Genomic DNA, 24,128 nt, shown 5'->3' on the forward strand with positions numbered 1-24,128 from the left:
ACTGTGACCACCTAGCCACCCCACCAGGTCAGTTTTAAAACAGTTAAAATGTATTCAATTCATCTATAATTTTGTGATATTCTATTTTGTATTATAGCCTAACATACATTTAAAATACGTAATTTTAGTTAACCAATATCACTTTATTTATTTTTAGGCTCAATAATAACAATCCAAGGCAGAATCTTCACAGATGTCTATGGAAGTAACACTGCTTTGAGCTCTAATGGAAAAAATGTTAGAATTTTGAGGTACTCATTTTATGTAGCAACATTCATTTAACTAACAGACAAGATGTAACATTCCATCAATAATGTGTATGACACTAAATTATGTCTACAAAATGAAGAGACTGAATGAAATTATTTCTAAGGAATATTGTGGTCCTAACTTGCTCGGGCATCAAAATGCTTCTATGTATAGCGTAACATGACCATGAGCCCCAGAAATACTACAAAAATGAAAATATAGAGATTGTAAAATGAATGCAATCAACTTGGAGCTTCTGGCCAGTTGTCCTCAATTTCCATCTGAGTCAACTCTATCTGTTTCTACTGGGAAAATAAAAGTCATGAGAATTAATATAATTACATTTGAGAGCTGGGAGAGAATTTAGGAATTATTTAACTCACACATTTTACAGATGTAGAAACTCTACCCAGAGAAGCTGACTATTCGCAGGGTCATGTGGCTAGTTAGTGTTTGTTTCAGAGTTTGAGCTCCATTCCTATAATTTTTAGTCCCCCTATTCTTTCTACTATAGTATTTTGCCTCTAAGAATCCTTATATTATCATATATGTTCTTACATATATATACATTATCATATATGATATGGCATGTATAATATTATATATTTAAAAGCGAATGGGAATTTTAAGAGTTTTTGTTTTAAACAAAACCGATTTTTATAGTTTTGGGCTGGATTCCTTTTGTTTTTAACCATCATGTATCCATTGTGAATTGTGAAGAGATTTATTTTGCTTTTCTTCTCACTTCACTCTGTTTTGTTACTTTTATTTTTTTTTATGGATATCCTTTTCATTGCCTCCTGTACTTAACAGACATATCAGACAACAGTGAGTAGAAAGTAATAATGGTAGGAAATTATACTATCATAGTTAAGGAAAAACTCTTAGTGATCATTTAGTCCAATCTTTTTTATTTTACAGATGAGAAAGTCAATAATCAAAGAAGTTAACTATCTTGTTCAAGATCACAATGGTAGTTAATGATTGAACTATAACTTGATTCAGTGCTCTTTACATTAAACTGCAGTAATCAGAATCATATTTGTAATCATAGAAATATTATTAATGATGACATTTAAGAACACCCAAAGGAGGATTTGTTTGTCTTTATATAGGTAGTCAAAAGAAGTCCAATAACATAGCAATTCAAGAAACCAAAAGTTTGTGCACTATTACTATATTAATGACAGAATAGTTTCATTAAAGGAATCACTACAAAACTTGAAAGCAAAAGGACTGGCTAATTATCAGCTATTATTGTTATATAATTATTATATATTTTTAGTAGGCCAATTTCATAATTAATAGCTCGAATACATCACTGTGTGGATTAACTGGCAATAAAACTTATCAGCTTCCTCTCTGACACAAGTCTGACAGAAAGTATCACATATATACATATATATCAAAAAATAAGAGTGTCAGCAAGTCATCCAAATATAGACCAAATTCATGTTTATGTATTTTATCCTGATAATTCACTGCTAATATCATTTTTAAAAGCATAGAGAGAAATTTTGAATACATATGGATAACATAGAAGGATAGTCATTTGTTCAAGGACTGTTTCTATTTTGAATCTCAACCAAAACGATGAGAAAAATGAAGTGATAATGATGTGATAATTCATGTTCTAAAAAATTTCTAATGTCTTTCCTAGCTCTTAAATGAAGTTATGCCAACTGAGATTATTGTTATGATATTAACATGATTTCAATTGACTGGGTTGATAACTGATAATTACTTAAGCTATATCTCTTGGATCTGACTATGGAAGTTCAAGAATTAGAAAAGAGATTTGTTAGGTTGATTAGTTGTAGTTTTATTTAATATGAGCAAAGAGAACAAAAGTAAGAAGGGTGTTTGATAGTTCTTTAAATTAAGAAAAGGAGGTGGAAATTGTAGAGAGGATGAGGAATTCAATTAACTTTTAAAATAGAAGAGATATTGAGAGGAAAATGATATAAATAGCAAAGAAATTACCTTTAAACTTGCTTATTTATTTCAAATTTATCTCTAAGTAGTTAAGAGCAAGACACTGAAATATCCTTTTGATTTTTAGATGGGTCTTTAGAACTATAAGAGGAGAAATTTATGATTAGACAAGTGATGGAGCTGAGTAGAGATTGAAGGAGTCAATTTGGGAATTTTTGAGAAATGTAAGAATTTGTAAAAACAAGGTTGTGTTGTTATTTTAAAGTTTTCATTAAGAGAAAAAGAAAGAACAAAAGGAGGAATGAGAACTTTGTATGGGGTGAATGGAATGATAGTAATGATAAAAAGAGAACAAGAAGAGTTGCTTAGTTTTTGCTTTGCTTCTACTTTCTCTGACAGAGATAATGATCTTTATATTGGAAAAAGAGAAAAAATGACTATCTGATACTCTGGACAAAATAGGAGATAGAGGGCACATGGTGATTTCAAGTCATCTGACTTTGATGAACTATATGTGTGTATGTGTATGTATATGTATATGTATATGTGTATGTATGTATATGTATATGTGTGTATGTGTATAGGTATGTATGTATATATGTGTGTATACACATATATTTCCTTGGGTTTTCCTTGGGATTTCAAGTCATCTGACTTTGATAAACTATAGATATAGATATTTCCTTGGGTTTTTGAATTAGCAAATGTGATTGCCGAGCCATTGATAGATGATGTTAGAAAGAACCTGAAAAATATCCTAGGTATCAAAATATTGGAGAAGGTCAAATGTTATCCCAATTTTCACAAATGAAAAGAAAACTACATAGATCAGTAACCCTGAAATACCTAGAATATTTTAGAGGAGATCATTAAATAAACTGTCCACAAATAGCATAGATAGGGAAGCAATGGCTACATGGAGTCAGATGGTTTCATCATCAACAAATCAATCATACTAACAATTTCCTTAAAAAACAAAAAATGCTATGAATATAAGTTGTCCATATTTTAGCATATTTCCTAATAAAGTTTCTCTTGTAGAAAATGTGGAGAGCGATGTAACATATGGAAACTATCAGATTCAAACTAGTAGAATGATGAGACTCAAAGAATTATTATAAATGGTTCAATGTGAGCATGGGAGTTCTTCAGTGGAGTACACTAAGGATATAGTTTCCATTTAGGCACTGAAAATAAGAGAATGAGAGAATAATTGTGGCAGTAATCTGCCAGAAAACTCAAAAGAGATTAGAATCTAAGGTAGATGTGGATGTTGAATTGGTGAGAAGAACTATCTGTCTTCATCAGAGTCTGGAATAAAGGAGGAAAGAATGATTTATTTATTTATTTTAGCATTAGTTAGATTTACAAGGCAGATGAGGGAACTTGTAACTAATTTTCTTTGTAAGGTATGAGATTCTTTACCACCTCTTCTTCCCTTCTTTGGCATCTTTTCAATTCTATCTGCATATAGTTTGTCTTTTTTTTCTATGTCTTTTATTGTTATAATTGGACTTCTATATAATTTGAACTTTACTGAAAGAAAGGGAAGAAAATTAGAGGAGAATCGAGGAGAAAAGAGATGCTTTGAACAATGTCAACAAAGAGCACAGGAGGGAATTTAATGAAGATGAACAGGATTGTCTTGCATCATTGTGTACCAGATAGGGATTATATAACAAATTTGTAATGAACTCAATCAGCATATATGTGAAGCTAGGGCAAACTGATCATAGTCGATGATATAGAATATAATAAGAGAAGGTTTTACAAAGGTGGGTTAGGTGGATGAAAGCAGAATTATCAATTGGTATAATTTATCAGATTAAATTTGTTCTTTTTTCTCATTTAAAAATGTTTAGGGTTTATGTTGGTGGAATGCCCTGTGAGCTTCTCATACCTCAATCAGATAATTTGTAAGTAATATAAAAATGGCTTTTTAAAAAGAATAATAGCTTTAATAAGTCTTAATGAAGAAAATGTTTTTAATTAAAGTAATTTCTAATATTTCACAGAACTCTCTTAGTATTTTATATATGGTATTTATAAATAGATGAGTTGTAGTTTTGTACAATTAAAAGTATGGAGATCATGTGAGCATGAAGTATTACCCAGGAAATTTCTACATTTGAAATTAGATAATGAATTATTTTTCTTTTGGAAAGAGTTTTTTTTATGTTACATATATCTATATAATTTCATTTTTCAAAAATAAGACAATATTTTTCATGTGATATGAAAATATTTTTCAAAAATAAATCAGTATTTTTCACATAAGTAATATGAAATATATTTCTTCAAAATTAAACTTCTATGAGGGTTATATGTATTTAAATTAATTTAATTAGAATTAACATTTGGGAACATTCATGTTGATTCATTATACTTTAGTTATTTCATTATATTAAATACTACTTGAATATGTTGACTAGCTGGGGCCAGGAAATATCTTGATTTCCCATAAAATTTATTTTTAATATAATTTGGCCTGTGATAAACTTGTATATAATTTGAAATTAATGATTAATTTTAGGTGATGCTATTTGAGTTAATATTTACTTACATATGAATTTTATTAGGTATGGACTAAAATTAGACCATGAAAATGGTGACATGGGCACCATGATTTGTAAAATGACTGGAACCTATATTGGTAAGTATTAAATTACTTTTCATCATCTTTTCCTTAAGTGCCTCCAAGTATTTGCATCATTTCAATCTGTCTCTTCAATTTTCTTCTAACTATATATATATATATATATATATATACATATATATATATATATATATTATTCTCACTTCTTTGCTACCTTTTCTTCCATTAAGCATCCTTTCAATTCTATCTATATATAATTTGTCTTTTTTCTACAGCTTTTATTATTATAATTATACTTCTACATTTTCTTCATTTTTTCCTATTCCATTGTAATTTCTGTATTATTTTGACTATATTTTTCTGAAAGTCTTTTTAAAAAATGGCTTTTGTTTTAATTCTTCCTTTACTCCTCATTCTTATTCTGCCTTTATACTTCACATGCTTTTATGTACATGTTTCTTCAACTTTGTCCTTTGATAAAGTTTTGTTTTCAGATTTGCTTTTTCTCCATATTATCTTTTCTTCAATTTTATAATATACATAGTTATTTTTCTTCTATCAGCAAAGGTGGGTGAAACAATGATGGTGAATTTGATTAAGCATTTCATTTTTAATTGACAGGCCATCACAATGTCAGCTTCATCTTAGATAGTGATTATGGGAGGTGAGTCATTTCATTATACTACAGCTTTAATAATGAATTTTATTTGTGGAATGCAAACTTAATAATGATTTATATTTATATCATGATTTACAAAAATGAAGAACATGTACCATTCCAAAGAAATTTTAGAAGTTTTAAAGGACCGATTTAATATAAAACTTGGGCACAGCAAAATTATCTGAGTAACTAGACTTTCCTGGAAAAAATTTTGGTTCATTTAGACATTGGGTACAATGTAATATTTTTGTAATTCTTATAATTTAATATTGCACCTGCTTACATATATATATATATATATATATGTACCTACTATGTTCAATGCATTCAATAATTTTAAGAACAAAATATTATCCTTATAGTCAATTATCACTCAATATTAATTTTAACTATTTTAAAATGTTAAGAAATGCTAAATATATTTTAGGACTGTGAAATTTTATAGAAAATAACCTAGCCATTCCTCTAAATTATCAATTACTATAAGACAATGGCTTTATTAATTTTGATTTTTAAGAATTAAGGCTAGTTTCCTGTTGCTTGCTGCTCTAAGAAGTATAATAATTTAAAATTATTATAAACTCAGAAATATATCTATATGCTAAACTCAATATACTTTTCAGACATGGAATTATTAAACATCATGGAGCTGGTGATCTCAGAACATATTGGGGGGGGATATAATTCTCATGTTCACTTATGATAATATCTAGGAATTCCAGCACCTGGTACCACAAAGTAAAGCTATGTGTCAAAAGAGTTTTGACCATTCCTTTGTATGATTATAATAGATTGGAGACAGAGGTCATGGGAGTTGTTGAGTTTGAGGAATAGAGAGGCCAAAGTATTAAAAGAAACAGAAGCTGAAATAGAGAAAAAAAGACTATAAACCAAATACTGAACCAATTTGTAAGGAAAGATGGTGATTTGGAGACTGACAGAATATACCAATTAGATGAACAGTTATGTTTTAGTCCTGTTCAACTCTTCATGATTCTATTTGGGGTTTTCTTGGCAAAGATAATGGAGTAGTTTGTAATTTCCTTCTCCAGCTTATTTTATAGATGAGAAAACTGAGGCCAACAGGATTAAGTGACTTACTCAGGATCACACAAGTGTCCAAGTTTGGATTTGAACTTAGCAGTATGAGTCTTCCTGACTCCATTCTTGGTATTCTATCCATTCATTGGGATAGAGATAGTTCCCAGTAAAGAGAAGTGATAGTTTCATGTAACCTGCCCTTGTCAGGTATCTTCTGGTAAATTATGTCCAGACCAGGACTGGCCTGAAATCAAAAAGACTCTAAGATATCTTACTGAGTTCAAATCTGTTTTCAGACTTACTAGCTCCCAGTTATTTGACCTTGTAGTCTCAGTTTCCTCATCTGTAAAATGAGCTGGAGAAGAAAATGGTAAAACCATTCCATTATCTTTAACAAGAAAACATCAGATAGAGTCACAAAAAGTCAGACACAACTGTAAAACAACTGAACAATAAGAAGATTTGAGAAAGGGATGTAAATCTACTAGATGGAAGGGAATGGAAGCATAAAGATGATAACCCTGGCAAGAAAACAATCACCTCATCTTCAAACCAGAGGAATGATGTCAAGTTTTCAGATGTAGAGAAGATGGATGGTAAATGACCTCAATTTTCTCAGTAAAATATGAGATAAGGTTCTAAGAATGGGGGAAAGGAGGTAAGGGAGGATTGAAGAGAAAAGAAATGGATTGAAATAGTTTATGAAATTAAAAGACTCAATTAGAAAGGAGCAAAAGACAAGGCAAGCAAAATGACACCTTGATGTCATTTGCTTGGATCATCAATAGAAGGAAATTCTATTGTCTGAAAAATCATGATGATTGCTCTAATTTTTGTGTTTTTCCAGGTGCTGAAAAAAATTATAATTTGTCATAATATTTTTCTCAGTATTGAAATTAACCCAGAAATTAACATAAATCATTATTTCTCTTCCTTTCAAGTGAAAGCCTACATTTACCCAAATGAAGCTAAATTTTAAAGGAATTTATTCTTTCTTTTACAGGAGCATTCCACAGTTATCAGCATATTTTGTCTCCTCTCTTAATAAAATTGCAATGTTTCAGACATATGCAGGTATGTAACTTTTTTTCTTTCTAGGTTAATATATACATACAAATAGTACTGTGACAGAATCAAGGAAAATGAAAATCAGTGGCATTTATGAAAAAACAATCAAAATTTAGTGTGTGAAGTAATGTGAAACCTGCTTGCAGGAAGCTTATTGTTGATCACTGGAAAAAGATAACATCAGGAAGCTCAAATTCATTCTCTAACAGCAAGCAGGAAGAGAATTTCTTGCTTAAATCCCATCAATCAATCAATCAGCCAGTATGTATTAAGTATCTACAATGTGGCAGGCACTCTCCTCCCTCCTTCTCCTCTTCCTCTTCGTCCTGGCCCCTCTTCCTTCTTCTCCTTTCTTTTTTGCCCAAGTTTGTAGTAGAGGGACCTATTCATAGGTCTTATTCCATTACTGATGGTTGCAAAAGTTGTGACCAGCTTTATTTCCAACCTGAGCTGATTTGTCCCTCTTTAAGCAATATTATTTCATCCTTCTCCAATCTCCTCCATATACTCTTAATGAAACTCACCATATTGATATTGGACTTAGTGCAAATGCCTAAATATTTGATGGACTTGCCTACTGAACTTAAGAACTCCTAAGTTCAAGAGATCTATCAGCCCCAGCCTCTTTGGTAACCAGGATTACAAGTTGTGCCACCACACTTAGCAAGATCTTACATTCTAATGAGGGGTCTTTTCAGAGTCAATGGGAGCAAAGTGGTTCTAAGGAATCCTTGAGTAGAAATGTATTCCATTCAATTAACTTTTTTCCCCCCATAGAGGTCACTAAAATTTCACCAACGCAAGGGAGCATTCAAGGTGACACCTTATTGAGCATAACTGGACATTTCTTTGACCAGACTGACTCTCCAGTTCGTGTTAATATTGGAGGTATTTTTCATATTTTCTAGTACTGTTGCTAAACACAATTTCATGGATATCACAGAGAAGTATAGTTTTCTTTTTGAAAAAGTAATATTTCTCTCAAAAACTGACATCACTGCATTCTAAATATCATGCAATGGATGAACAAGGGTGATCTATGTCTGGTGTCTGTCACCAAGGAAATTTGGAGAAAAGTGTGGACAGGCATGAAACAAATCAGTTTCTGAAAAAATGAAAACAAATATCACATAGAAAGCAATGGAGAAGTGTTTGCTGTAGGTGAGCAGGCCATAACATATCATCATGAGGAAACATGAAAAAGAATAGGAATAAAAGAGGTCATCAAGGAAATTTAAAAAGATGATAGGCTTATCATATAGCAAGGATGAAGGACAAGTGGATAACTTGAGTATGCTGCTGTTTTCTAATGATGTCACAAGACAAGAAAGGCTTTGAAGGGATCCCCTGAAGTAATCATAAAAGTTTTCTTTAAGTCTTTATAGGCCAATAGTGAATTACACCTAAAGGTGGGAGACAATATTGCTTTTTCTAAAATAAGTTCTATCCTGGAACTTGTGGACCACTTTCAGGGCACCAAACCCTTTTAAAAGAAAGGGCAATTTTGAACCAAGAGGTTTCAACTTCATTAACAATGAAAAGTCTCTACCTCAATCCAATCATATGGTCCTTTATTGCCCATTTTAAAAAAGATCTTCTAAGGGGAAACAGCAGAAGAAGGGGAAAACATTATTTTTTGGCAACAATATCATTCCAAATATTATTGTAAGGCAGCTGTCTCATAGTTAAGGTCACATTCAAAAGCATGATAGAATTTGTTTTCTTTTAGGATCATATTTATTTTTGTCTAGTTGTTTTAGTTTGCTTCTGAAATATCTAATTTTTAAAAACTTTAAAAATTTTTTTATTTATTTAAGACAATGGGGTTAAGAGGGACTTGCCCAAGGTCACACAGCTAGGCAATCATTAAGTGTCTGAAGTTATATTTGAACTCAGGTCCTCCTGACTCCAGGGCTGGTGCTCTATCCACTGTGCCACCTAGAATTATCTAATTTTTATTCTAAATCCTTTCCAGAAAGGAAAATTTATTCTTAAACATAAGGTCTTCTGTCTCTCTGTCTCTCTGTCTCTCTCTCTCTCTCTCTCTCTCCTGTCTCTCATTCTCTCTCTCTTTTATTCTGTCTCTGTCTGTTTCTATCTCTGTCTCTTTCTGACTATCTCTATTTCTCTGTCTCTCTCTGTATTTGTCTCTATCTCTCTCTCCCCTTCCTACCTCCCTCTCTTTCTCCGTGTGTGTGTGTGTGTGTGTGTGTGTGTGTGTGTGTGTGTGTGTGTGTTGTTTTATTCTCCCAAGGAAGAACTCAGGCTAAATTCATCTCTGGGAAAAATTTGTGCCTTATTTTTTCCCTAGTCAAACATGTTTAGGATCAAATTCACAGTCAGACCTTAGAGAATACTTAGTACACCTCCTTTGGTTTTACAGATGTCACTGAGGTTGTTTCCCCAGAGTTGCATTGTTAAGAAGTGGGAAGAGGCAGGAACTGAACCCTAGATCTCTGATTTCTCAGCTACCACTATTTCTCTGTCTCATGATGTTTTCTTATTCATCAGTTTCTTCCTGAAGAACAAACTCTTAGGCCTACATTTATTTTCTTTAAAATATTCTTTCATTTTTTATGTTAGGTAAAATTTCTTTCTTATATTAGGTAAAATTAAAAAAATTATTTTCTTTCAAAAATGAAAAACATAGTTCTGCTAAGTTATAATTAGTTGTATTGTAGCTTGTTTCCTAGAAGTTGTGAAAATATCAGCTTCAGACTAATATTAATAAGTTAAGAAAAGGAGATAAATATGGATGATTTTTTGAAGGGAATATATAAATTAATTTATTTGCTCAATATAAAATAAACATTAAATGTCTCATTTCTGTAATGATCTGTACTAATACCAAGGGAGCAAATTTAGCCTTCAAGGACTTCAGAATCTAGAAATGTAACACAAATATGATACAAATTAGAATATATATATATAAGATGAGTACAAAATACTGTAAGATTAGATAGGAAGAATGCTAGCTTTCTTTAGAAGTCTATTTAAATACTCTGATACTTAGATTCTAAAAAATAAAGAGAATAAGTTATTCACTATGCCCAAAATCTACTCCTTTCTCATCTCAGATAATTTGGATGAAGAGTTTCTTCATTTATTCTTGGCCTTATCTCAGAATTATGCAACTTTAGGAAATGTATTTGATCCTTTTTCAGTGAAATAATCAAAAAACTCACCAGTAACTTTGTGTTTTCTGCTCTTTGAATTTCTACAGGCCAGAGCTGCAAGGTTGTGAGAGTCATGGAAAATAACATATTTTGTAGGACACCACCCAAACCTAATTTCCTTAGAACTAAATATCCAGGTAAGTGGTCAGAAGAAAGAGTAGCTGTTTCTGTGTTGACAGGGAAGAGTGTTATACTAACAAGAAAAGCTGGCAAAATATTGTAAAATTTCCCACAAATCTTCATTAGAACCTTCTGCAGTGACTACATTGACTATTATAAATGATGTAGTTGAATCAAAGAGATCATTCTATTCTTGGCTAATATGAACCAAAAAGTTCATAAACACAAAGGATTAGTCTTTCAAAAACCCTACTATCTACAACTGCCTATGATGAAAACAGAGAAGAGAAAAAGTGTTTGCAGTGTCTTCATATTTCTCAGTCTTACTTTCTTCATCTGTCAAATAAAGCAAATAGGGCTTATACTGCCTACCACATGGTTTATTTGCATGTGTTTGTTGAACAAACAACTCAATTGACTGCCCTGCAAAATTAAAGAGATGGACACTGAGGTCACTTTTGTTCCCCACTCTCTGATATACTAACTTTTAGAGGAAGTTTTTGTCTCAGGAACCTAGATATAAAATTCAGAAGTTTCCAAATAAGAAGAAACAACTTCACTTGAAGAGCACAACCATAACACATAAATTAGAAGAAAGTATAAATTATTTGGGCAGAATAGCCTTTTCATTTTGGAAAGGGGTAAATTAATAGGTAGTTAAATGACTCCATGGATAAAACCCTGGGCCTGAGTCAGGAAGATATGATTTCAAATCCAGGTTCAGGTATCACCAACTTAAGACTCTGGGCAAGTCACTTAAACTCTATTTGCATTAATACACTGGAGAAAGAAATGGCAAACCACAATAGTATCTTTCCCAAGAAAATTCCATGAACAGTATGGTTATGGGGACAAAGAGTTGAACAATTTCATTAAGGCAAATTATTTGTGTGTGTATTTTAAACTTCAGTTAAAAGAAATGAAGCATTGCAAAAGAAATTTCTTATTAGATCTATAAATAAAATTAAGGTAGGAATAGAAATCAAAAGAGTTAAGCATTTGTGACAAAGGTACCAAAGACATACACAGTGTGTATAATTATACATATACACAAATATATACATACACACATGTGTACATATGTATTCTTATACATACACACACATATATATATTTACATACACATATATACATTCGTACTGATTACCTCCATGAGTTTGAACTTAAAAAATAATTAGATGAAACATGTATTAGCCTTCAGAGTTTGTCCTAATAAAAGACAAACATTAGCCTCCAAAGTTTGGCCTCAAGAAAGAGAAAGACAGAATTAGGTTAACATATACATTTATTGCTGTTTCTTGCAGGTAGCTCAGTCCTGCATGGGGACTGGGCTAGAAAACTAGACCCCTAAAATAGAGTTTTGGGGAAGTATTCTTATACCTTTTTCACTATCAGAAAACTACTTCTGACTTTGTCCATTAAGGGAGCAGCCCTCCAATGGAACAACTCTCAATTTAAAATGCGAATGGGGGACTCAGGATGGTAGGGGGTGAGGGGGAGCTTTATATCAGACATTCCAGAAGAACATATCAGTTAGGCTAAAGACTTCCACAAAACAATATGAATCTACCCCTTCAGGATGGCAGTGTCACCCAGTGACCACTGATACAATCGGATTTATTTATTATACAAACATCTATATCTAGAAGTCTATCTATATCCAAATCTAAATCTATATCTATATCTATGAATATATTTGGTAGAAGATTTGATAGGGGATGGTTGTGAAGGTGAAACCAAGTACCTGAGAGAATGCACTGCATGCTACTGGAGTTTTCTCCAGGCTCCCCCACCCTAGATGGCAAGTTCACTACTCCCAGTCCTGTTCCATTTTCAGTCTCTGATGGAACCTGTCTTTCATTATGAGGAATGCTCCAAGGTCTCTTTCTTGACTCTGGTAAAGTCTTTTTCCCACCTCTATGCAATGATGATTGGCATTTTCTGTTTACTCTATTTTTAAACTTTATTTATTTATTCACCTACCTATTTATTTATTTATATCACAAGCCTCAGTAAATTTGCATATTGCTTAATCTTATGATCTATTTAATCTTTATGCCTCAGATCTGTGTGTCTCTGGGATCAGTTGAAATCAGCATTTTTAATTGTGCACTTGTTAGAGTTCTGTTGTGGAATGCTTGCTTTTGTAATTCAAATAGATTACTAGCAAGGTGTGAATAGTTTGTATTTATTAACTGTTTATACTTGTTAATTAAGTGGAATCATTATTTTTGAATCCTCCCCTATAAAATGGGGCAGACTTGATAATTGGGCAAAGGGGAGGTATCAAGTTCTCATCAATTCACCCCCAGAATAAACATATGCTTTTCAGCTGTATAAGAAATATGACCCTGTCCCTCATATTGCCAGGATTGGATGAATTTGACTAGTGATGAACCCAAACTTCATGGACCCAGTTGGGGCAGCTTTGATTAGACAAAATTAGAATATTTATTTTTAATATTAATATTTTGTTTTCCAATTATATACAATGGTAGCTTCTCCCAATCATTTTTACAAGGTTTTTTTAATTTTATAATTTTTCCCTTCCTTCCCTCCCTTCCCCCCCTCTCCCCAACAGAAGGCAGTCTGATAGTCTTTACATTTGTTCCCATGATCAAATTAGAATAAGTAAGGCAAACACTATGAATAAGTTAACAATCCTCTAAATGGGACTCTGAGACAAAGTAGAGATAACTTAGATTTGAATTAGAATCAATGAAAGGATGGATTAAACCATTTGAAAATGTTCTCCTTTAGTAACCCATGAAGTATTAAACTATCTAAACTATACCTACCTTTACCTAAAGACTCCACCAGCATCCAGGTTTTTATCTTCCCTTTCAAGTTACAAGTCAAAATTCTCCCAGGGGAAAAATAAATCAAGGATAGTGACTTGATCACAACCTATAGTTTCAAGTCCTAGCAATGTGGAAAACTCCATGCTGTTTGTTGCCTGGCAATAGAAGTGGGGGAGTCATGGGCTTTGTTGAGCAGGTCTAATTCACCCTGAATTCATACAGACCCAGGTATGTGCATTTGTTATCAAGTCATGGTTGCCTTGGTCTGGAAAGGGGAAGCTAAATTTTAGTGTCAAAAAGCTAATTGGAAGAGCCTGAGGAAAATCTTAAGAAAGACCGGGACCAGGAAGGTCAAGGTAAAGATCATTATCAACTTGCCTAAATTTTGAGTGAGAAAGGTTCCTCAAAGGCCATCCTACTTGTTATCACTCAGTCCATTCATTTAACAAAGGTCCAAGATAATAAACAGAACCCTGAGGAATCTCTTAGTTTTATGACAGACTTGCCCAGATTTTTATGCCAGCTCTCGTCTCCAGCAAGATGATGCATGCAGTAGATGAATTCAGTTTCTAAACTACTTTTTAAATAATCTTTACCCACCCATCTCTAAACAAATTAAACTATTTCTGATTGGCAACATTCTGACATTGGGTTCTTCCCTGACACTGTAGCAGGGCTGGCAGTCTGACCTGACTGAAAGACTGAACAATAACAACAATCATGACTCTCAACACTACCCCAACCTTAACTAAGTCTTCTTTTCAAAGGGTTAAAACATCCTCAGTTCTTCCACCGATCTTCATCTGATATGGACCCAAAGTTCTTTACCATCCTGGTTGCCCTCCTCTAGATAGTTTATAACCTTAACCCTTAGTCTTTAAATTCTGTCACTCAGAACTAATTCAACCCAACAGATATGGTATTTAACCTAGGCAAAGGGTAACTTAGAGCCTATCACCTCCTTATTCCTAGAAACTGAAAACCTTGCATAGCCCAAGATCCTGATCAGTTTGTTTTTGGTTAACATATCACACTGCTGATCCATATCTAATGTATAGCTCTCTAAAAGCCCCAAATCTTTTTCAGATAAACTGATGCCTCACCAAGACTCCCCTGTTCTGTTCATAAGTAGCTGATTTTTTTTATAACTAGTGTGTAAGACTTTTACATTCATCTTTATTAAATTTTATTCCCTCGAATTTATTCTAGTTCTATTATTTGTTTTGTTAGATATTACTTTTAGATTTGTGTCATCTGTAAATCTAATATAATAGTGAACTATGTCATAGAAATAGTCTTCTCTATATATGGATTAGCAGAATGTACTGAAAAACTTGGTGTAGTTTTAAACAATTAAAGTTTCTGGAACCTCCTGTCTGTGTGTGTGTGTGTGTGTGTGTGTGTGTGTATATACATGTATATATATATATATACATTAGATGTAGCTATAGATATAAATTTGCATATATACTATATATGTGCATGAATATGTAGATTATACACACATGTAGATAGACAAGATGTTTCAAAAGTCTTAAAGCAGTTTTAATCTACTAAAGCTAAAAATTGTACTAAGACTTTTGGTACACCCTGTATATGCTTATACATTAGAGTAGAACATTTCTATGACATGGTTCAATATCATATATACAACTGTAAATAGAATTGTTGGTGCTTCCACAAACCAGAATTAGAACCAAACCTTAGTTGACCAGGAAGAGAGCTTCATCTATATGGACAGAGACTCTCCAAAGGAAAAAAAAAGACAAAGATAATATGGGTTTCAATGTAGGCAGAAGGTGAATTGATACCTGGTACTTAGAACTGGGCAAGTTCTATTGCTGAAGGCTAGTAGGAAAGGAATAGGGGATGTGATATCCCATGATTGATCAGACCTATTGCTTGGAGCTCTTTTTTCAGGTTAGCTATCTCTTGTAACCCTACACTATTGGAGAAAACGGTTCTTGCTATTTCATCAGTAAGAAAGGTCAAACATAGGATGTGGACAAGATAGAGGAATTACAGACAATATGGAGTTGTTTTAGTTTTCTCTGCTACAATACTATATATGTGCAATCTAATACACATACACATATGTTACCTACTATATATGTATATATACATATATTCAAAGCATATGTATGCTAATATATTCAGAAATACTATATAAATGTGGACTATACATCTATAACTTCTTCAAGACTAGATGAGACCTAGTATACATGATACTTTCAATAAAGATTTGTTTTTATTTTATTCTATATAGGTGGCAGAGGTCTAAAGCTTGAAGTATGGAATAATAGCCGACCAACTCATCTTGAAGAAATACTAGAGTATAATGAAAACACACAAGGATATGTGGGGGTCACTTGGGTAGATACAGCCTCCTATGTTTGGCCTGTGGAACAAGACATGTTTGTTGCCCGATTCAGTGGTTTTCTAGTAGCCCCAAGTTCTGATGGCTACAGATTTTATATTAAAGGTGATGACCGATATGCTATTTATTTCAGTCCAACTGGAAATCCAGAAGACAAGGTAGGAAAGCCATAACATGTGTCATCCATTGACCATGCCAAAGGCAATGTATTAGTCTTCATCCTCCACTAAGCTTCAGTTCTGAATTCTTCCTTTGGTATGGAGGTGATCATGGGTTCCTGAACGCTATGAAAGGAGAGTTCCAGCTTTGGCGAGTCCTCACAACCCAGAGAGGTTTCTATGATAGGCCTAGATTATGTCTGTCATATATAGACCAGAATGGGGATTGTTATAAGATGATGAAATTTTAGGTCACATCAACCCATGAAACTGGCACAGTTGATAAAGAGATGATCCTGAGACAAGAAGACCTGAGTTTAAATTCTGCCTCATATGCTTACTATGTGACCCCTAGACAAGTTGCTTAACTCAGTTTCCTCATCTGTAAAATTGAAGTAATAAACCTTTCAAGGTTATTGTGAGGATAGAATATAGTAGAGCTAGGTGACATGGTAGACAGAGCACCGACTCTGGAGTCAGGAGGACCTGAGTTTAAAATCAGTCTCAGACACTAATTACCTAGCTGTGTGATCTTGGGAAAGTAACTTTGCCTTGCAAAAACCAAAAAATCGAAACCTTTGAAAATCTCAAAGTGCAATGTATTATTATTTATCATCATCATCATCATCATCATTATTATTGTTATTATTAGGCATAGGAAGGATGCACTCATTTGAATGCAATCAGGAATCCTTGAAATATAAAGAAATAACATTCAAATTCATCCCACTTCCTCTCATGGATACTCACACACGTTGACCCATGGCAAGAAAGTATTACTTTCTGATATCTAATTATCAGAATCCTCATCTTCCTTCTAGACCTAAGTCCTAGTATCCCCTTCTTTGAGAAGCTTTCCTTGATCTCCAATGCTGCAAGTGTTAGTCTTCTCTCTTGCCTTGCACTATACTTTTTTTGGTGTGCCTACTCTGTCTTCTCAATGAAATGTAAACTCCATGAGGCCAGGTATGTCATTTATGTCTTTATATTTTCAATACTGTGCCCTGTACATTGCCTTGAACCCAAGTGAAATGTCTTTGCATTACTTTGTACTACATTGTAGTATAGCATTCTTTAGGACTATATCAGCCTAATGTGAATTATGTCAGCATATACTATGCTAGAAATGACAAATTCTATATGAATCATTCAAATCCCAGATTCACTAGTTTAAAGAGACTCATAACCTGAAGGTTGGCTCACTGCTTAACTTTTTATTTTTTAGTCATAGCAATTTATGAAGTTGATTGATCAATAATTCATTAGTAAATATAAGGGACAAGTTTCACAACTTATATACACTAAGATCTTGATGAAGGAAGTTCTGTCCAATAAAATCATAAATACTTGAAACACTAAAATATCATGAATAGATTTGTACATTATAAGGTTTACGAGAAAAAAAAATCTCAAGTTTGGTTCTCTTCTGTGAATAGGAAAATTAGGTGACTCAGTGCATAGAGTGCTAATCTTGGAGTCAGAAAGACAAATTCAAATTTGGCTTCAGTCACTAACTGTGTGACCTGGCAAATCACTTAACCTTGTTTGCCTCAAATTCCTCATTTGAAAAACTGAGACAGAGATTACTTCTTAGAGTAGTTGTGAGGAATAAATGTGATTATAATTGTAAAGCACCTGAAGATCTTATTGCCCTAGAACTAGAGTTTATCATTCTGAATTTCTTCTGGTCCATAAGAAGTCTGTTTTATAAATACAGCTCTATAACTATAGTGCTTTAATTTTTTAAAATAGTGTTTTAAAGTATATTCTAGTCTATTACCATTAATTATTCAAATATATTGCTTGTGGGATTAGTAATAAAGCAATATTTATATTAGTATGATAGCCATAACAAATTTTCTAATATAATTAGTCATAATACTTGTGACTGAGCTATAAAAGCACATGAGTAATTTTTCCTAAACTGGGTCAATTTGTCTGTGACAGAAAAAAAAAATACTTTCTCTAAGCAACAGAAGCTATTTTTACTGAAATTCTCATGAAGTTAAAATATTGTCTTTTTCTAGAGCCAAGAATTTTGGTACTTAACTTTCATTATAGTCACTGGTGCCTAAACATTATTTCTATGTAAATATTTTTCATATGATCTCAGTAAAAAATTGAAACACTACCATATTAGTTGGTTTTGGGTTGAGGTTGTGGGAAGGAGGCAGGAGCTGAAAAATATTTGTAAAATGAAATATTCATTATAGAGGAAAGAACCCAGAAGCAAGACATGGATTTGTTCCTAATCTGTCCTTTTATCAGAAATATATCTAGAAGTTAAAAGGAAGAAATTGTTATCCTTGGGTTTTAAATTTTAATGCTGAAAATGTATATTTATAAATTTCTTCTTTTGTGGTTTATGGTTCAGGTAAAGATTGCATATCACTCTTCATATGCAAGCAGTTATTTTTCCAGTTCAACACAAAGATCAGATATTTTTTACCTTCAGAAAGGAAAAGAGTAAGTTTCATTCCATTATTAAATTGCTTAAATGTGTTTTTAAAATTGCAAATATATAGAGATTATGTTTGAATTTTTGCATCAAGAACCTATGCAGAATAGCACTAAAATGCAAGCATTTTAAAATTGAGTGTTTATAAGTGAGATATTAGTGGATTTCCATCACAAGGAATAGTCAGAAATCATAGATTTCAACCTTCTCATACTGACTCAGAGACATGTTAATAAAATTTATTTATCAGAAAGTAATTAGCATTGTCAATCAAACAAACAATTTATAATTGGCTACTCCGAATTCTAAGGAACTGATAAGAGAAGTTGACTTATCATTATTCTTTAGATCAGTGGTTCTCAATCTTTTTGACTCAGGGCCATGTTATCCTTTTAAAAATTACTGAAGATCCTCCTCCCCTCCCCACCAAAGAGCTTATATTTATATGAATACAACTTTTGATGTTTACTGTATTTTAAATTACAGCATCTTAGAATTATGATGAAAATAGTTTTGTTCTCTTGAGCCCTCAGGGACTGTAGAAGTTTGAGAAACTTGTCTTTAGATTCTCATATTGTTGAGTATAGATGAAAAATTCATTCACACTAATCGATTGAATCAATTATCATTATTCTTAGCACCATCACCCTCAGCATCATGATTATTGTTAAATACTTGAAGTATTTGGAATCATTTCCTATTCAAATCATATCTTATTTTAAATAATCTGAATCTTGAAGTAGTTAAAAGTTTGGGGCGGCTAGGTGGCGCAGTGGATAAAGCACTGGCCCTGGAGTCAGGAGTACCTGGGTTCAAATCTGGTCTCAGACACTTAATAATGACCTAGCTGTGTGGCCTTGGGCAAGCCACTTAACCCTATTTGCCTTGCAAAAACCTAAAAAAAAAGTTTTTACATATTTCTGACATAGTGAAAAACATTCAATATATATATTATCCTATGATGACATAGTCTTAAAAACAAAATGGAAAGTCAATCAATAGTATGAACTTTTGTGGTGCTGATTATAGAAACCATACTAAATTTATTTTGATGTCAGTAAAATGTTGTGACTTATTTAGCAGATCAACATTTTAAAATGAAAACACAATAGTGGAAGTCACCATTTCCAGTACAGACAGAATTTTATTTATTTGATGTTGATCTTTTTTTTTTGCTTTGACTTGAACAGATGAATGTTTCTTAAGACATCACAACAATTAGATTCACTAATTATTCCTTTTTTAGATATTACATCGAAATATTACTTCAAGAATATGGACAAAGTGCTTTTGTTGATGTTGGATTGTACCAATATAGAAATTTCTATACTGAACAACAAACAAGAGATGCTATAAATGAAGAGCAAGTTATTCAAACCCAGTCTATAATTGTGCAGGAGATACAGGTTTGTTATTTTTAAAGTTAACTATTAGATAAGAAGCTACTTTTGAGGAAAATAGCAGAATAGAATTAAAATATTTTAGAGACAGATTCTAGCCTGTGACTTTCCCAAGTCACTTAATAATTCAGGGTTCTTGGCAATTCTCTAAGACTACAAGTTATAGAGGAGGTGCTGAGTTACCCCAGTCCATGAAATTTCATCATTCAAGAGTTCCTGATACCAATGAAATTGTATATACAAATCCTATCAAATTATTAATCTAGCTAACTACATATCTTTATATTACATATACATATATATATGATATATACATATATATATATATATATATATACATACTTATACATACACACTCATAATCTACTTATGGATACCATGAAGTTAATGACCAAAGGCTTGAAAGGAAAATGTACAAGTTTAAAAATATATTTAAAGTAGTATTTTACAGTTAGCTTAAAATAGAATATAGAATTATACACCTCATTTTTTATATTCCTAAAAGTAGACTTATCTATATTTTGTTTTTTTAAAATAATAGGTCATAACTTTGAAAAACTGGAAAACAACTAGCCCAAACAATGAAATTCAGAAGATCATAGTATCCAGCCCATGTATGAAATCTAATACATGTTCATTTTACCAATATAGCTTAATCTACAACAATGAAAAAACAGGTGATTATTTTAACTTTAAAATATTATATTTGGATCCATGTATGGATGTGTTTGAAAGTGTAACTAAATCATATGATCCAGAGAACATAATGTCCAATGATGTACAAACAAAATAGAGAAAGTGAAACTAAGATCACCATGACTTTCAGAAGGTTCAGAAAAATGTCACATGGATAACCATTTTGTCAAAGTTGTCTATTTTCAGATTAGCAAAATATGTACATGTATTTTTGTACATAGTGCTTATATAATATGATATATGGTTATGGATGTGCATAAAGACTATTTGATCAGAAGGAAGAAAATTATTGTATAAATTTCATTGCTACTTTCCTACCCATCAATGGGTCACCCAAGATCCCATTGGTGGGGGTTAGAGGTGCCTTGGAGGGTCCCAGTCTGAACTGATGCCTGATTAAGACCTCATTTTCCCTTCCACTTTGCCAGAAGGCTCTTCCAACCTTCCTTCCAATGATGCCTTCCCTGTTTCTCCACTTGGTCTAATGTTGAAACTTCATCCCCAGTACCAACAGAAAGAATGCAAAATGCCATCTTGACTCTTATTCATCGATCCATTAATCCTTTAGCAAAAAGGGTTGGCTACATCAATAGGAAAATATAGGTCAATACAGCCTAAGAACTTCTGGGCCTTACAATTAACCCTGAAGTTTCACCCGTAGGATCTCTGGTCTTTTCTATTTTACTTGTTTTTTTGTTCTGTTTTTGCTAGACAATGGGGTTAAGTGACTTGCCCAAGGTCACACTGCTAGGCAATTATTAAATGTCTGAGACCGACTTTGAACTCAGGTCTTCCTGACCCCAGGGCTAGTGCTCTATCCACTGTGCCATCTGGTCTTTTCTATAAGTCCTGCAGCAGATCTTTCCTCCAAATGGAATAGAGTATGTCATGTGGTGATATGCTTTTCTTCCTTTATCTTCAAGAAAACATTGGATGTAATTTTAACAACATTTTAGTGAAGATTATTTTTATGAAGAGGTAGAACTAGATGACTTCTGAGGTCAATTCAAACTTTCAAATTCCATGAAAATGTAAAACTTTTACAATATCAAAATCAATACAACTAGTAAAAGAAAGAAAGGTATTGAATAGTGAAAAATCTTTGCTTCATCTATTTCTGATTATTGTCTGAAATGCAAAACATATAGGGAACTAAGATCAAGAGACATTTACCCAAAAGACCAAGTGCTAAAAGAACAAATTGTTCTCAAATGAAGAATAGTAAATGATTTGTAATGATGTGAAAGAGTGTCCAAGGAACTGATAAGATAATTGCAATCTATTCCGAGATTTTAACTCATTCTCAACAAGTTGGCAGAGATCACCAAAGTCAATGTTGGAGGAACTTTGGCAGAACTATGAATTTGTCTATCATATTGGAAAGTAATTTGAAATTATACTAAAACAATTGTGACTAAAATTTCTTTACTCTTTGACTGAGAAGATCCCATTGTCAGGTATATATTTCAAGGAGGTCAAAGAAAGAAAGATTTAATATACATCAACATATTCATAGTAGCATCTTTTATATTAACAAAGAAATAGAAAATAGCAAATGCTCATCAACTGGAAAATGAAAAAAATACTGCTGTAGTGAAGATACAAAATTATGAGTCATTCTAAGAACCAAAGGAAAGCGAAATAATGAAAATAGAACCAGTAAGACAATGTAAACAAGAAATGAATGAATGAAAAGTATTTGTTTGCTGTGTTCTAAATACTATTTTTCAATCCCCGTGATATGTATGTAAGACTTTTTGTATTTTACACACACACACATGTATATGTTCTCAATATGTGCTTTAGCTCACAATGACTGCTATGATGCAATTGGAAAGAAAAGTAAAAGAAAACTGAACTCTATAATCTCTAAGCTTGGCCTCAGATAATATATGAGATAATTTTCTTTTTCCTTTGTCACAGTGAGGAACTGTAGGTCTGAAGTGTTGCATACTCTACTGATAGGTTGGTTTGTTTTGTTGAACTATATTTTTTCCTTTTTTTGTTTTGTTTTTGTTTTTTTAGGTTTTTGCAAGGCAAATGGGGTTAAGTGGCTTGCCCAAGGCCACACAGCTAAGTAATTATTAAGTGTCTGAGACTGGATTTTGAACCCAGGTACTCCTGACTCCAGGGCTTGTGCTTTATCTACTGTGCCACCTAGCCGCCCATATTTTTCCTTTTTTTTTTTAAATAAAGGAATCTCTAGTTAAGAGAGGAAAGAGGATATATTTAGAAATGAAGATGACATAAAAATAGATTTTAGCAAAAGACAAATTAGGAAATGGAAAATAGGCTCTCACAAGGCTCTAACAACTTCATTAATGAGACCAAAACAATTACGGGGGCAGCTAGGTGATGCAGTAATTAGAGCACTGGCCCCTGGAGTCAGGAGGAACTGAGTTCAAATCCAGCCTCATACACTTAATAATTACCTGTGTGGCCTTGGGCAAATCACTTAATCCCATTGCCTTGGAAAAACAAAGGGAAAAAACCAAGCAAACAAAACAATTACAGACCTCACTTTGAGGAGATGGTAAATTATAAGGTACAGTCAACTTCTGCTTGAGAACAGATAAAGATCTGTGAGCTACAATACTTGAGAAAAGTGTCATCTTTAAATATTCTTTTATCTCCTTCTGCAGTTTTGCTACCTGCTGATGCTTCAGACACTGCCATGGAGTCAGCTTTAAATGCTCTGTTGTCTATTCAACCTGATATGGTTCATGTGGTAAGAACAGAAGGCAACCAGAGCTATGTTTACACTATAACCTTTAAATCGACCAGAGGTGAGTATAGGGATTATTTTGGCCCTGCTCTAAATTCTAATTATAAAGCACTGAATTCATGTCACATTTAGTCCTGGTAATAGCTATAGAAACATGGAGTAAAATAATTTGATCCATAACCTGGACTATAAAAACATGTGTCTACCTTCTCAGGGAGAAAAACTGCATAAGTCATCAATTATTTGGGGGTTTATGGTTTTTCTTTTCCCTGTGGTTTGTATTTTAATGATTTTTCAAGGAATTTATAACCCACCCTAAATGAATAAAAATGAGATGAATTCCAAAAGTGTGTAACATTAGTTTTGACATTCAAACTTGTAGCCAAATCTGATTTTACCAGATAATATGGGTGACTGATTTATGAACTATTTATTGTTGGTTTTTAATAATGTTATCTTCATGTTTTATTTTTGTTTAATGATTCTTTTAAGATCTAGGAGTAAAAGAAAAAGCTGCTCTCTTCAACTTTTATATTAAATTCTTTGGAGTGGTTTTCTTAAAATATAATTCTAATTATTATTTTTCTTCTGTTATCATCAATAACAATAATAAATCCTTACATTTATATATGCTTTAGGGTTTACATTGTGCTTTTTTTATATCATT

General features: G+C 32.6%; 1 protein-coding gene across 1 annotated transcript in view; it reads left to right on the plus strand.

Moving 5' to 3' along the window:
* Nucleotides 1-24,128, plus strand: part of PKHD1L1 (PKHD1 like 1) — a 194,951-nt gene that overhangs the window by 25,481 nt on the left and 145,342 nt on the right. The window contains exons 6-17 of the mRNA XM_074201203.1: nucleotides 158-251; nucleotides 4,047-4,100; nucleotides 4,764-4,837; nucleotides 5,402-5,444; nucleotides 7,486-7,556; nucleotides 8,328-8,438; nucleotides 10,774-10,863; nucleotides 15,914-16,182; nucleotides 18,557-18,648; nucleotides 19,887-20,046; nucleotides 20,582-20,717; nucleotides 23,379-23,522. Of these exons, the coding sequence (XP_074057304.1) occupies nucleotides 158-251; nucleotides 4,047-4,100; nucleotides 4,764-4,837; nucleotides 5,402-5,444; nucleotides 7,486-7,556; nucleotides 8,328-8,438; nucleotides 10,774-10,863; nucleotides 15,914-16,182; nucleotides 18,557-18,648; nucleotides 19,887-20,046; nucleotides 20,582-20,717; nucleotides 23,379-23,522 (1,338 nt within the window). The remainder of the gene's footprint in view (nucleotides 1-157; nucleotides 252-4,046; nucleotides 4,101-4,763; nucleotides 4,838-5,401; nucleotides 5,445-7,485; nucleotides 7,557-8,327; nucleotides 8,439-10,773; nucleotides 10,864-15,913; nucleotides 16,183-18,556; nucleotides 18,649-19,886; nucleotides 20,047-20,581; nucleotides 20,718-23,378; nucleotides 23,523-24,128) is intronic.

The sequence above is a fragment of the Macrotis lagotis genome, chromosome X, assembly GCF_037893015.1.
Source record: "Macrotis lagotis isolate mMagLag1 chromosome X, bilby.v1.9.chrom.fasta, whole genome shotgun sequence".
Lineage (NCBI taxonomy): Eukaryota > Metazoa > Chordata > Mammalia > Peramelemorphia > Peramelidae > Macrotis > Macrotis lagotis.